The sequence below is a fragment of the Xenopus laevis genome, chromosome 7L (genome assembly GCF_017654675.1).
Source record: "Xenopus laevis strain J_2021 chromosome 7L, Xenopus_laevis_v10.1, whole genome shotgun sequence".
NCBI classification, from domain to species: Eukaryota; Metazoa; Chordata; class Amphibia; order Anura; family Pipidae; genus Xenopus; species Xenopus laevis.
In genome coordinates this window covers 82,671,083-82,685,527 of record NC_054383.1, presented here as the reverse complement: position 1 = coordinate 82,685,527, position 14,445 = coordinate 82,671,083, and the positions used below count along the sequence as shown (strand labels likewise).

At 38.9% G+C, this 14,445-nt stretch overlaps 1 protein-coding gene across 4 annotated transcripts in view; it reads left to right on the top strand.

Annotated features, from left to right (window-relative positions):
• Window positions 1–14,445, top strand: part of LOC108696457 (histone-lysine N-methyltransferase 2A) — a 120,231-nt gene that overhangs the window by 92,846 nt on the left and 12,940 nt on the right. For 3 of the 4 annotated variants that reach the window (XM_018225849.2, XM_018225850.2, XM_018225852.2), the window contains 7 exons: window positions 731–4,700; window positions 5,539–5,619; window positions 8,654–8,724; window positions 8,922–9,089; window positions 11,730–11,804; window positions 12,873–13,047; window positions 14,057–14,164. In XM_018225849.2, the coding sequence (XP_018081338.1) occupies window positions 731–4,700; window positions 5,539–5,619; window positions 8,654–8,724; window positions 8,922–9,089; window positions 11,730–11,804; window positions 12,873–13,047; window positions 14,057–14,164 (4,648 nt within the window). The remainder of the gene's footprint in view (window positions 1–730; window positions 4,701–5,538; window positions 5,620–8,653; window positions 8,725–8,921; window positions 9,090–11,729; window positions 11,805–12,872; window positions 13,048–14,056; window positions 14,165–14,445) is intronic. The other variant, XM_018225851.2, reaches the window with a different exon arrangement.

Genomic DNA, 14,445 nt, shown 5'->3' with positions numbered 1-14,445 from the left:
CTTTTCTCCTATTTCAGCTTGAATGGCTGCCCCCGTGGCTACACAGCAGCGTATTCATATAACTATAGTAGTTTTTCTAAAACAACCTCAGACGTTTTACCAATGCAGGACAGTACATTATATTTTAATTGCCTTAAAATGCTTTTATTTTTTTGGTGTTACTGTTCCTTTAACTGATGCGTTTCTCGCGACATAATCCCTTTAAAGCATATTATATGACAGTATTGTTTTAGTTTCAGCTATCCTAAACCTGATAATAGTTCTATATTTCTTTGTTCACACAACATTTGTTGTTTATGGAAAATATGTTATCTTTGCATATTATTTTTGTTTGCCATAAATTATTTTAATTAAGGCAAGGGACACACGCTAAGATTCAGGGAGATTTAGTCGCCCGGCGACAAATTGCCTCTTCTTTGGGCGACTAATCTCCCGGAAAAGCCTTCCTCACAGCTAGAATGTAAATTGCCGGCGGGAAGGCACTCTGAGTGCTTTGTTCTTCGAAGTTGCTTCACGAGGAAAGTTCCGGCGACTTCGGAAAATGAATCGATCCGAGTGCCGTCCCACCGGCGATTTAGATTCTAGCTGATGAGAAGGCTTTTCGGGGAGATTAGTCGCCCGAAGAAAAGGTAATTTTTCACCGGGTGACTAAATCTCCCCGAATCTTAGCGTGTCACCAGCCTAAATGGTTACTGTTGTATACTAAATAGCTGCTTGTATTTATTTTTAGGAAGTCCGTCTCCAGTTACACATGAGATTGTGACTGTTGGGGATCCGCTTCTATCTTCTGGCCTACGCAGAATTGGTTCAAGAAGGCATAGTTCCTCCTCTTTGTCTCCCCAGCAACATAAAAAGCTCTTTACCCCGCATCCACAGACTGACTCATCTAGATTTGGCCAGGCCCTGCAAGGTATCACTGTAAACACTCTTGAAAGCAGTGGAAATGGAGACCCTGTGTGTGTGGGGACATCTATGCTATCAAGTAAGAGTATTTCTTCCCCTAACATTGGCCAAAAAATCAATGAATGCAAACTGGAGAAGACACCAGAAGCAAGATGTGCTGGTCACCTTGAAACCCTTTCAAAAGTCTCAACCCCCAAAACAGATAAGGTAAAATTAGTTAGTCCCAGAATTGCTGATCTATCCACTCAACATCCAAACACCAAAGTTCCCTCTCAAGTGCAGGAGATGACAACAGATACTAGCAAAAACAGAGCTGGACATCTTAAGGACAATTCTGTCGCACTTCTAAACTTTAAATCATCACCTAATCTACAGCACCAAAAAGTAATAAGAAGAGATAATCATCAGGCAGTCCTAACACAAAGTGACACACCTTCATTGGAAAAGGGAAAAAATTCACAAATTCAAGCAAGCAATCATGGGATCTCAGTCCACAAAGATAAAATAGTTAAATCCAAGAGGTCTCTGATAGACAATTCAAAAGAGAAACTTTCATTTAAACCCCTTTCTGACAATGAGCATGCATCAGATAATAGACAGAATGAACCAGACACTAATGGCAATCACATCATATCTGACACACACACACTGAAAAAACCTAAAGACAATGGTATATCTTCTACAGGCAGCTCACAATCAGAGGAGCCTAGTCCTGGGAAGCTAGTTCAGATAAAAAACGTAACCGACGGTGTATGTGATATAGAAACTGAGAAACAAACTTCAAACTCTGCTAATCAGTCTGCAGAATCGACTGACAGTGAAAAACAAAAGTGTGCTTCTGATGGCACAGGAGATGTGCCAATAAGCCAAACAAACTTAAATGCAGACTCTGAACCCCAAACTGGCAGTGCATACCCTATTCAGGAATCCACTCTGGTCCACCAAGATGGAAGCAAAACTCAGGAGGATGGCTCTTATAAAAGGAGATATCCAAGAAGGAGTGCCAGGGCACGATCAAACATGTTCTTTGGACTTACCCCACTCTATGGAGTGCGTTCTTATGGTGAGGAAGACCTGCCTTTTTGTAGTAGCACACCTGGAAAAAAACGAGGGAAGAGGGCAGCTGAAGGGCAGGTAGATGGTGCAGATGACATAAGCACATCTGATGATGAGGATGTATATTACTATAACTTTTCTAGAACAGTGGTAACTCCTGGAGATGAAAGATTGGGTATTCACAGCCTGTTTAGACCAGATGATCAGAGAGATCTTCACAAGATTCCACAGCTTGATGGAGTTGATGATGAAGCAGAGAGTGATAGAAGTGTAAATGTCACAAAATCCAATCAAGCAGGCAAAAGAAGTGGCAAACAAAATGGAGCAGAGAAACTGCAAACACCAGAGGGGCATTTAGAAAAATCTCATGTAGGCAAGGGTCAAAAGTCATCTGAGCCAAAACTAGAAAACTGTCACCCAGTAAAGCAGGATACCCTTGAAGCACAGCTGTCCTTAGATACTCCGCGTAGGGGCCATAGTGGAGCTGAAAAGAATTTGTTGGATACTTTTAACTCTGACCTACTTAAATCTGACTCTGATAATAACAACAGTGATGACTGTGGAAACATACTACCCAGTGATATCATGGATTTTGTGTTAAAAAATACACCATCCATGCAAGCTCTTGGGGAGAGTCCAGAATCATCTTCATCTGAGCTTCTGACATTAGGGGATGGTTTGGGCCTGGACAGTAACCGTGGCAAAGAAATGGGCTTGTTTGAAGTTTTCTCCCAGCAACTGCCCACATCAGAGCCAGTTGATGATGCTGTTTCAACCACAATATCAGAAGAAGAGCAGTTTGAGCTACCACTAGAGCTGCCTTCTGATCTTTCAGTATTAACTACTCGAAGTCCAGCTCTTCCTAGCCAGAACCATAGCAGACTTGAAGTCATAACTGATTCTCAGCTGTCCTCTACTGGTGAAAGATCTCTTTTGGCTATTTCTACATCTTCAGACACAATGGAGAAAAGAGTGACAGTCACAGAGAAGTCTGGAACCCCTGGTGATGGGGATTCTTCCCTTTTGGGTCAAAATGTGGACAGGGCCTCTGAAGGACACATAACCCCAGATAGGTTCATCTCAGGGCATATAGATCAAGAGCATATTTCCAGTCCAACTTGTGGACAGGTCGACCATGCAGGAAGTCAAGAAAGAGCACGGAATAGTAGTACCCCAAATCTTCAAGTTTCAGTTTCCCCATCTGTGTCAATTCAAAACCAGAAATATATGCCCAGCTCATCAGAAAGCCCAGGGACATCACAAATTCCTAGCATCAATACCATTCAAAGTACACCTCAGCACCTTAAATCCCCAGCTGAAAAACTTGTTGTAGTAAATCAGAATATGCAGCCTCTCTATGTCTTGCAAACATTGCCTAACGGAGTAACTCAAAAAATACAAATTGCCCCCACTGTATCAACAGGCAGCAGCAGAACAGAGGGAGAGGTGCCTGTTCTGAGTCCAATGGGTGGAGGACTCACTTTGGCGACAGCCCTGAATCCTAACCTTACTTCGTCTTTTCCTTCTGCCAGCAAAGGCCTCCTTCCAATGTCTCACCATGCACACCTTCAACCTTTCTCTGGTGGCCCCCAAACTACATTCCTGCCTAACCTCAACAACCAGCCATCTGGTCTTCTTATCGGTGTGCAACCATCCAGTGAACCGTCCCTTCTAGTTTCAGAAGCAGGACAGAGATCAGATGTTGGAAGTACTTCCAACACATCTGCTCCTGGCATGAATAAGAAAAGGCAGATCACTCGCTTGCAAACCCGAAAGACCAAAAAGCTAGCACCTTCTGTATCTCCAGCATCCAGACATGCCCCAGATGTTGTTTCCAATATGACTCTTATAAACTTTGCTCCTTCTCAGATTACAGGAGCATTAACTAGTCACACAGGATTGATTGACTTGGGCACCATAGGAAATACTGCTCCACATCGAAATATTCCCAGCATCATTAAAACCTCTAAATCTGGGGTGATGTATTTTGACCAGACTCCACTCCTCCCGCAGAGTGTTGGTACCTCAAGTTCTATGGGTACTGCACCCAGTGTCATTGGTTTGGATACAGGTCACCTATCTGGACAGGTCACAGGCCTAGCCACTGGATCTCCTGTTCTAAATGTTGTATCCATGCAACCAGCTTCTGCTGCTACTCCAGTTTCAGGTCATGTCACTTTAACTAGTCCAGGGATTCTCAATCCGTCAGAGTTGAACTCAATAAGTAATTTTCTCATTAAAACAAGTCCACAGAGTTTGGGTATCCAAGATAATCATGTCACTCTTCCCTCCGGACCAGGAATGTTTTCTCAGTGTTCTACATCAGCAACAATAGCTACCACCTCCAGTTTATGTGTGGTACCTAGTTCTCAGTCTGTTGGCATTACTCTTTCCCAACCTGTTAATGATCCAGATTGTCATTACCCACTTTCCCATCACATGAATAGGCTTCTTAATAGCAGACCGCAAATGCTTCCTGAACCGTCAAGTGAAACGAATTCCAGGTCTCCGGCACTGCAGTTATTAACAGAATCTGACGCAAAATTAACAGTGCCCACTTCTGCTCTTGGACTGCAAAGAAATCCAGTACCGCAGAAAACAAAGAGCAAAGCCAAGAGGCAAACTACTCCAACTGACAAGACAAGCAGAAAAAAACAGAAGACTTTGCATCTCACTCGTAACCCTACCACAGTTCGAGAATCTGAAAGGGATGAAAAGCCAGCGGCAACAGATCACATAGGGTACGTTTTGTTTTTAAGGAACTTTTTAAAACATTTGTCTGTCTTCTAGATCAGAGCCTTAAGCAATACTTAATTCTTACATATTTTTTTCCAGATGGTTAAGTGCATCAAAAGATATTTGCTTTGTGTTTTTTTAAGTGCATCGTAAAATAATGTAGGTTTGTTATCTAGAAACTCATATCCAGTTACGAAATATGGAAATTCAGTATTACTCAACTATTTGCTGATTTCCTCCGTAATAATGTGGTACAGTATATTGTAGTTGATATTAACAAAGTTATCCAATATACTGTATATTATACATATAGCCATGCTGATGCCAAAACCCCACCTATTGTGTTTTTTAAATGGGTAAATATTTTTAGTAGCCTCAAGGCATGTAAAGATCCCTTAATCCAGGGAAAAACTTGCATATTCTTCCCTCTGTATGTATTGCTATAAAAGGATACACTGAAATCAGTGTTGAAAAATCTAGGGGTTTAAATAGTTATGATACAGCTCAAGATAAATGTTATTTAAACTTTTAATTAACTAATTTGTAGATATTTTACCTAGTGGTGGGGGTTCATATTATGTACACTACACACATAAGCTCTTCATTTTGTGACCCTATATTCAAAATTACCTTAAAGGTAGACCAGCATTTAATTGTGTTTTTCAGTCTTTCTTTTATTTGATCATTTGTAGTCTCTCATGTAGCCATAAAAGCCAATGGCATGTGTTGCGCATGTTGGAGTGCACCATGTGGAAACCATGTGAAGAAGCGCTCAAGCATACATGCTTTAAAATAAGCTAGTTCACTGTGGAGACACTAAATATTAAATTGTATTATTCTCAGCACCCACGTGGAAAAAGTGGATACTGCTGAACTAATGGTACCATCCACCAGAAACACTACTGAGCCCACACTGCCTTCTGGGTGAGTGATTTTGCTGTCAGAGTCATATACATTTTTCATGGTCGTGCCATCATGATGTATGCTGTTTTTTTCCACATATGTCTTGAAGTACCTGGAAGTGAAGATAATTTGCATTTAAAATAATATTTTACTGAATTGTTATCATGGTCTAATGTACCAATACATTATCTTTATTATGTGAAAATTCAGTTGCATAAAGATTCAAATATGATTAACAGTGTAAAGCACTATATCATCACTATATTTCTGATATATTTTGGTGTGTATAGACAAGAGGTGAATAAAGTAGGTAATTAAAGTGAGGAGGAAAAAAGTTTTGAGGGTTGGCCTGGAGTCTAAGAATAGTGGACTGCTAACACCCCACAAATCCCATTAGGCAGATCTCAGGTGTTAGGGCTCCTGGTAAAAGTACCTGATTTGTTACGTATTTGACCAAATTGGTCTAGTACTTATAGATTATCAGACACGCCCATATCATGTGATAGAAGTTTGTGTCGGGGTATTCACATTTTAAGACAGCTTGCGGTACGGTTCCTACCCATGGCTTTAAGCGGTAGCAGGGTAATATATGTTCTATGGATAATTTTGAACTGGACCAGTTTGTCCGTGGTGGAGATTAAGAAACTGTAAAGATCGGTTGTAACATCTTCCCACATATCAGGAATGTGCCATATTTTTAATAATAACTTAATTATGCACCTGGAAAAATTCAGGCTTATGTACTTTGTGATCAAAAAGCATTTATACCTGCAACAACATTATTATCAAAGTTTGGGATATATTACCCACACCTGACTTTTGTTTTTGAAGAACTTCCACAGGCTGATGGTCATTGTCATATTCTCACTTATTTTCTTAAAGGGATAGATCCAGTATTAACAGAACATGTCACTATGCCTATATAGATCCTAATATTACTCATGTTTCCTAATGAAGATACCTCCCTGCCATCCCCCAGTTTACAGTTTACTAATTTGTATTGATTAATGTCATGGCTTTATGGAGAGCAGATTCATGACTTATGTCACACTTGGGGATTATTCTGCTGGGGCACTGTTTATATTTGTCCTCCAGTTTTTCTTCATAACAAAGAGCGGTACAGGTTAGTAAGTAGTGAGTTTACAGTGAGGGGGAAACACTTTCATTAGGAAACACTAGGATTTATATAGGCATAGACTATTAGGGTCTATATCTTAAACATACAGATTACATACAAATATTGACTGACCGATAGAGATATAGGTAAAGAGTACCCTGCTCATTTGATATTATAATTTAAAGGGGTTATGTAATAAAAAGTGCAAAGTTAGTTTAATGTCTAGTTTCCTATAAAAACCAATGTCCATCCCCCTCTTTTATTGAAATGTAAGTTCTACCTTTGTATGTTTATTATAAATTTTTTAATAAACTTGAATTAAAAAAAAATAAACTTGAATTAAAAAAAAATAAAAAAACAATGTCCAGAAAGAATTTACTTACCTGGGCAAACTTAATGTATTTTATTCCATATGAAGTAATTGACTTAAAGGGATACTGTCACGGGAAAATTTTTTTTTTTACAAAATGTATCAGTTAATAGTGCTACTTCAGCAGAATCTGGCATTGAAATCCGTTTTTCAAAACAAGAAATGGATTTTTTTATATCTAATTTTAAAATTTGCTATGGGGCTAGACATTTTGACATTTCCCAGCTGCCCTCAGGTCATGTGACTTGTGCTCTGATAAACTTCAGTCACACTTTACTGCTGCACTGCAAGTTGGAGTGATGTCATTACCCCTCCCTCCTACAAGCTGCTGTAATGTAAATAGAGCCTTGTCTGCTGAGCCTGTCAATTGAACAATAGGCAGGAATCAAGATAAGCTCCCACTGACACCACTTCAGAAGGACTGAAATAAGAGTCCTGTGATCACTGCCCCCTCTTACGTTTAAAAAAATAAATATATATATATATACACACAATTCATTTTGGACACTGGAAAAAATATTTTATATAGATAGTTTATTTATATTTGTTTACACAAAAATGAATGGCAGAAACACAGGAGTACACTCCCAGGACTGATGACAGGGAATAGAAAAAAAGGATAAAATAAGGAGGACATACTTGAAAACCAGGAAAATTTAAGAGGAAGTCTAGGAAGGGTTAAAATAGCTCAGGAGAAAGGAGGCAGTAAGTAGTTAATGTAAAAAGAAGTATTGCAGGCAGGAAAGGAGCAAGGTCTGTGTGTGGTGGATAGCAGAGGGAACTCACAGCTCCTTTACCTCATCTAGTAACCAGTAAAACTAACTAGGAAGGCAGCAAGGAGAGAAAGCTCCCCCCTCCAAAGGAAAGCAGAGAACAAACTTACAGAACGGCAGGAGCTTTGATAGTGTCTGTGGGAGGAGGGGCTGCTAGTGCAGCTGTAGCGCAGAACGTAGGAAAGTGAAAGTAATTGCTTCCCTGCAAACCATGTGACCTCTCTCCTCCAAACATCACACAGCAGAGAGGGGAGGGGGAGTGTACAGCTAGATTCTCATGTCGTAGTGCGACTTGGCTTTTCATTACAGAGTGGCTGCCTCCAAGCACACAGGTAATGCTGTGCCTGCTGTTAGAGCAGCACAGGATGAATGTGTAATGAGCAGAAATGGAAGCCCCCATGACAAAATACAAACTAAAATAATTTATGCATGGATTTGTGGATTAACATTTTATTTGCTAGACAGTGTTTATGGATGTGTGTTTTTTATAAAAATGCAAAAAAAAAAAAAATTTTTAAAATGACGACAGATTCCTTTTAATGAGCAACCTAATGCTCCACAGAAAATAAGGCAAGAAATGATTTACTGTGGGAAGGTGTAATACCAAGTAAAGGTACAGCGGCCATCTGGCAATGAATATTCATATCTCAAAAACTGTTCCCTTATGTGTCATATACTACTGGAATTTCTGCTACAATTGGAATTTGTGATGTTTGGGTTATCTTAATTCACAGATGTTACCATAAAGTTCTTGCTGTCATCCTCGATTTTTTTTTATTTTCTTTCCATTTGCAGACCATTACCAGTAATTTCAGACCCGGAGCCCCTTGTAAAGGATCCGTGTCATCGAGACCCAAAACATGATGGTATGTTTATAATATTGCTGCTTAGTTAAAAATAGCCTCAAAAGCAGTTAAACCACTACTTCTGGAATTTCTGATGTTAGTGAAATATATTTTAGAACATTCAGGAAACAAATGGAAAAGCAATCTGTATGAAACAGTAGTTTCATAGAGTAAACTGTACATTCAGGACATACAAAAGTTTTCTTCTCCTTCTGCAGATTCCAAGCAACGAGAAGAAGACACAGGGTTCAGCTCACCTCTAATGAGACTACTGCAGCAAGAGAGAAACCGTCAAGGCTCCCCTAAAGAGGCAAAACCCAAGACCGGACTTTTGTTTGAGATATCCAGTGATGATGGCTTTCTGATTTCTGCAGGCAGCATCGAAGGTAAAGAGAAAAGAGGACACCACTTAAATTGCTGTATATAGGCCACTTGCACTTTATAGTATCTTATAAAGAGACCATGATAAAATGTCCTAAATATGAACAGTTTGATAAAGCTGTGTGGCCTATAGAGACATCAAAATGAAGATATTGTACACCATTTTATAGGCAAGAAAAATACAGAATGCAATAAAATCAAAGCCTTAAAATCTGTGGCATACATACTACAATATGTAGCTTGCATAAAACTCCCTGAAGTGTAACTGTGCCTATATATGTTGTGGGAATTCACTCAAATGGCAGCCTTGGCAATAACTTCTCAAATCTTGCTTGGTGCCAGCTTGCCTAGAATGTTGATGGCTGCTAACTCCATGAGAAACGGTCAATAGTGGGAGTGCATAAACTAACAAATTGCTGCACTTGTCTCCTTATGGGTTTTGAATGCTTCATCTTACATCATAACTGAGCGCCACTTGCCTCATAAAATTATTGTGGATGGTGTGTGTACTGCTCGTACCTAAGTAGCATGAGCACTGGTGGTCAGGCCCTGCTACAGCTAGCACAGGGCATAGTAAAGTTGTGCATGCATGTAATCACAGGTGCTCATGCAAGATTTTTGGCTCAAGATCACTCAGGTAAGTACTTTGCTTGGTTATTGGAAGTAAGGTGAATCCTGTTCCGAAGTGTCTAACTTGCGCAGTACTTTAATGCTGGCTTTAATTTCATCCTTGGTTTGGGTATCTGCATCTATTACAAGTTCTTCTCTGCCTTAATTAATTAATGGTTTGTGCTCAACATAGCATTTGGTTTGCATAATGGATTCCTACTTACAAAACATGATGGTATGTTTATAATATTGCTGCTCAGTTCAGCACAAGCCCTATTTATTGAACTCATGTTGGTGCCAAAGGGGTATACTGCTCCCTTCTCCGTTTTGCTATATTTAATTTTTCTGTTGTCATCGAATCCTTCCATGTTTCCCGAACCCAAGCCTTCCTCTGCCGTACTTGTTAGAACAATCCTGACCTTCATGCAGTACTTTTTGACACATTCCTGTCCTGTCCCACCCTTTGTAGCTTCTCGATTCCATTTATGTGGGAACCTTTGTGTGTACTTGTCATTCTGTAGGTTCTACACATCGAGCCATTTCTTTACAGCAGCAATATTAATGGCAACTGGCATTTTGTACCACCCCAGACGTACTATGGTTATAATGTCTGTATTTGCCAGTCACCAGACCTTCATTAGTGGTAATCCTGTGTACTGAGTCCAGGAAGCACTACATGGGAGGGTACAGTTGACATTCCTGCAAGAGGCTGTTTGAGTTTCTTTACTGCACCTTACACATGTTAAATACCATCCAAAACTATTAACTATTAAACTATTAACAGCAAATTCAAAATAGGATTTTGAAATGTTCAATTTGAAGTTTTCAGTCATCTAAAATCAGAATTAAAAATAACATGTAATCAAGATCTAATTCAAAAGGAATGGGTAAACCATATAAAAATAAACAACTTTTTGTATACGTAGCTGAAACAAAAATATGCAATAAACCCACACAGATCCTTGCAGCTGGGTGATATTGACAATGTCTGATTTTTTTTCTGCATATTTTTATTAGTGCGCTGTGAAATACACCAGAGGGAACTTAGAGAAATAGTTGTCTTTTATTATTCTGGTTATTATTATGGTTCCCCTTTAATTTAACTTTTAGTATGTTATAGAATGGCCAGTTCTAAGCAATATTTAAATTGGTCTTCATTATTTATTTTTTAATATTTTTTTTTTTCATTTGCCTTCTTCTTTTGACTCTTTCCAGCTTCCAAATGGGGGTCACTGATCCCATCTAAAAACAAACGTTCTGTTAGACTACAAATGTACTGTTATCGCTACTTTTTATTACTCCTCTTTATAGTCAGACCCTCTCCTATTCATATTCCAGTCTCCTGTTCAAATCAGTGCATGGTTGCTAGGATATTTTGGACCTTAGCAAGCAGATTGCTGAAAATGCAAACTAGAAAGCTGCTGAATAAAAAGCTAAATAACGCAAAAGCCACAAATAATACAAAATAAAAAGCCAATTGCTTGCCCCCTCATATCTTGTACCTGGGGGTCACTAGAAGCTGTTCTATACAGGTATGGGATCTGGTATGTGAAACCCCAATATTCAGAAAGTTCTGAATTACGGAAAGGCCGTCTTCCATAGAATCCATTTTATCCAAATATTCAAAATTTTTCTGTTTAATAATAAAACAGTAGCTTGTACTTTATCCCAACTAAGATATAATTAATCCTTATTGGAAACAAAACCAGCCCATTGGGTTTATTTAATGTTTACATGATTTTCTAGTAGACTTAAGTTGTGAAGATCCAAATTACGGAAAGATCCAATATCCGGAAAACCCCAGGTCCCGAGCATTCTGGATAACAGGTCCCGTACCTGTATTAGAAACATCTGTTTTACCAGAAGGCCAACTATTACAGGGGAACCTCTTAAACTTTTGCTCTAAATGACACTGCGCTTTCTAAATGGTCTTACATTTGGAACTATGCAAGTTTTTTTCCCTAAACATTTGCTGATGTGCTCAAAACCTTCATACTTTACAATAAATTCTCCACTGCTTGATTCTTATTTTGCAGAGGCCTGGAAATCACTGACCGAGAAAGTGCAGGAAGCACGATCTAACGCCCGATTGAAGCAATTGTCTTTTGCAGGTAACACCGAATTTTTCCATTGATACAATGACGACATTGATGTTTACAAGACAACACTTTGTCACGACAGGTACACTTTAAAATAGTAACTGTAAAAAGGAGGACAGGACCAACAAACACCTAGTTTAATAGATAAATTAATTGTTTTGTCCGTCTCCAGTAGGGTTACCGAAGTGCTCCCTAATAGAATAAAATGGGGCCATAGTTACCTGGGGTCTCATCAAATCATACAATCTCGCAGTAGGATTAGGAACTAAAAAATCAGTAATGAACAGCAAATATCACATGGATGGCTTACTGCACCTGGGAATATGTGGTGATTAGGTGCAGTTACATCTGACACTCTAGTTGCAACATAGTGAACACAAACTTAGAATCTTGTAGATAGTAATTCTTTTTCAGTTAGTGGTAAAAATATCTACTTTCAAACCACTAATTGGTTGAAGGCTCATCAGTATTTCTTAGGGAGCCTCATGAGGAAACTTCAGGCAACTTCGGAAAACGGAGCACCGCGAGTGCATTGGCCCTAGCGTTTTGTCATTATAGCAGGCAGCAGGTACGGCAAAGGCAGTTCGGGTCGCCCCGCAGAAGAGGCAATTAGTCGCCAGGCGACTAAATCTCCCCGAATCTGCCCGTGTGCTTGAGGCCTTAGGGACTTCCACTCCTAATGGGTAATCTTTGAATGGATTAAAGAGCAGGGCTATCAGTCACAGTGTAATGCGGTTTAACTTAAACAAAGTGTAAATATATTGCACCTACATAAGTAAAAACGTGGTGGGTGTTTACTATTGTAGTACATACGTTAAGTTCTATTTGAAGGAGGTGTAAGCGAAGCTGACAATCTCTTCCTGTCCATGTCTGTCAATGACTTCATCACAAGTGGTTTGATTTTTTGTCAAGCAACAGATCTCAATGTAATGATCTCGTACTGCCACCACTATTTAATTAAAGCACATTCAAAATGTGTGTTTTTATTGCTAAAATGAATTAACAAAGTAGGGATAAGTAAAGTAAAATGCAGAAGGGTTTAAAAAGGTTTGAGTGCAATCTCTTCTTCTGTTTTCTAAGGTGTTAGTGGACTGAGGATGCTTGGAATCATACATGATGCAGTTGTATTTCTGGTAGAGCAGTTGTACGGAGCAAACAGGTGTCGCAACTACAAATTCCGCTTTCACCGGCCAGAAGGCGAAGAGGAGCCGCCAATTAATCCGCATGGGTCAGCTCGAGCAGAGCTTCACCGAAGGTAAGCTTCCATTTTTAAAAGATAAAAAGTGATTCTTAAAAGAAAAACAAAATCATGTTAAAGATTTCCTAATAAACTAGAGAGGTTTGGATGGTGAGATATCTGATGTTCATTGCTTCATTGGTACTGAAATAAAGTGCTAAGATATGCAATATGCAGTTTAAAAATATACAAGTAACAATTGCTTCACAAAAATGAGCAGTTAATAGAAAATATTCTAATTCAGTAAGAAGCTTTGCAGGTCAGAGGGTCTAAAACAGAATTTTACATAGCTTACATAATGTGCAGTATAGTAAAAACCATTAGTTTTGGAATGTTCTTTTCTTTTTCAACATAGCCTTTTTTCTTTATTTTTCTTCCTCGTTATGTTTAGGATTTATTCATGCTTTTGTAACTATCCCTGCCTGAGAACTGCACATTTCACACTCTGCTGGCTTTTTAATTCATCCTTTTCAGCAGCAAATTCCTTTTCTCTGGACAACACTGCACAATTCAATTATTGTCTGTCACTGGACAGTAATACAGGCTGATGGACACTTTACTGTTCTTGATTGTGTCTGTCACTGGACAGTAATACAGGCTGATGGACACTTTACTGTTCTTGATTGTGTCTGTCACTGGACAGTAATACAGGCTGATGGACACTTCACTGTTCTTGATTGTGTCTGTCACTGGACAGTCATGATGGCTGATGGCCAGTTTATGAAACTCCTGCCTGAACGATAACCACAATCATTACAAGCTGTGTGTGTGCTGTTGTACAAAAGAAGGCAGGACGTGAGCCTAACTGGGGTAGTTAAAAGTGTCAACAGTACTCTGAATACATAACTTCAACATGGTAGGAAGGGAGGGGAGGAATGACTGCCAGCCTAAGTAAAGACTTAAAAATATTGTAGTTCAGATGCCTAATTATATCATGCTTTGTGGGAATGCAATGGTATAAAAATGGAAGATAGATCCTAATTCCAGTATAGGGTGTTGACTTAAGAAATATTTGTTTTTTTCTCAGGAAATCCACTTTTGACATGTTTAACTTCTTAGCATCCAAGCATCGTCAGCCACCAGAGTACAAACCAAATGATGAGGAAGAAGAGGAAGTACAGCTTAAGTCTGCTCGGTATATTTTTTGCTCTATTATGTTTCATTTTATGAAATGTGTTTTTGCAGCCCCAAAGGAATCATGTACAAATGCAATTTGTGATAAAGATTTTAACTATTTTACTTGCTACATATTTTAGTTTGTGCCAAATATATTTGTACCATTGCACTTACAAATAATGTCCCAGTTTTGTCACAAAATTAAGACAAGTGTTATGGTATTCACAGTATTTTGTTTAAAGTTGAATAACACAAAAACCTGAAAAGCATTACTAAATCTTTTCTTATTCCACACACAAA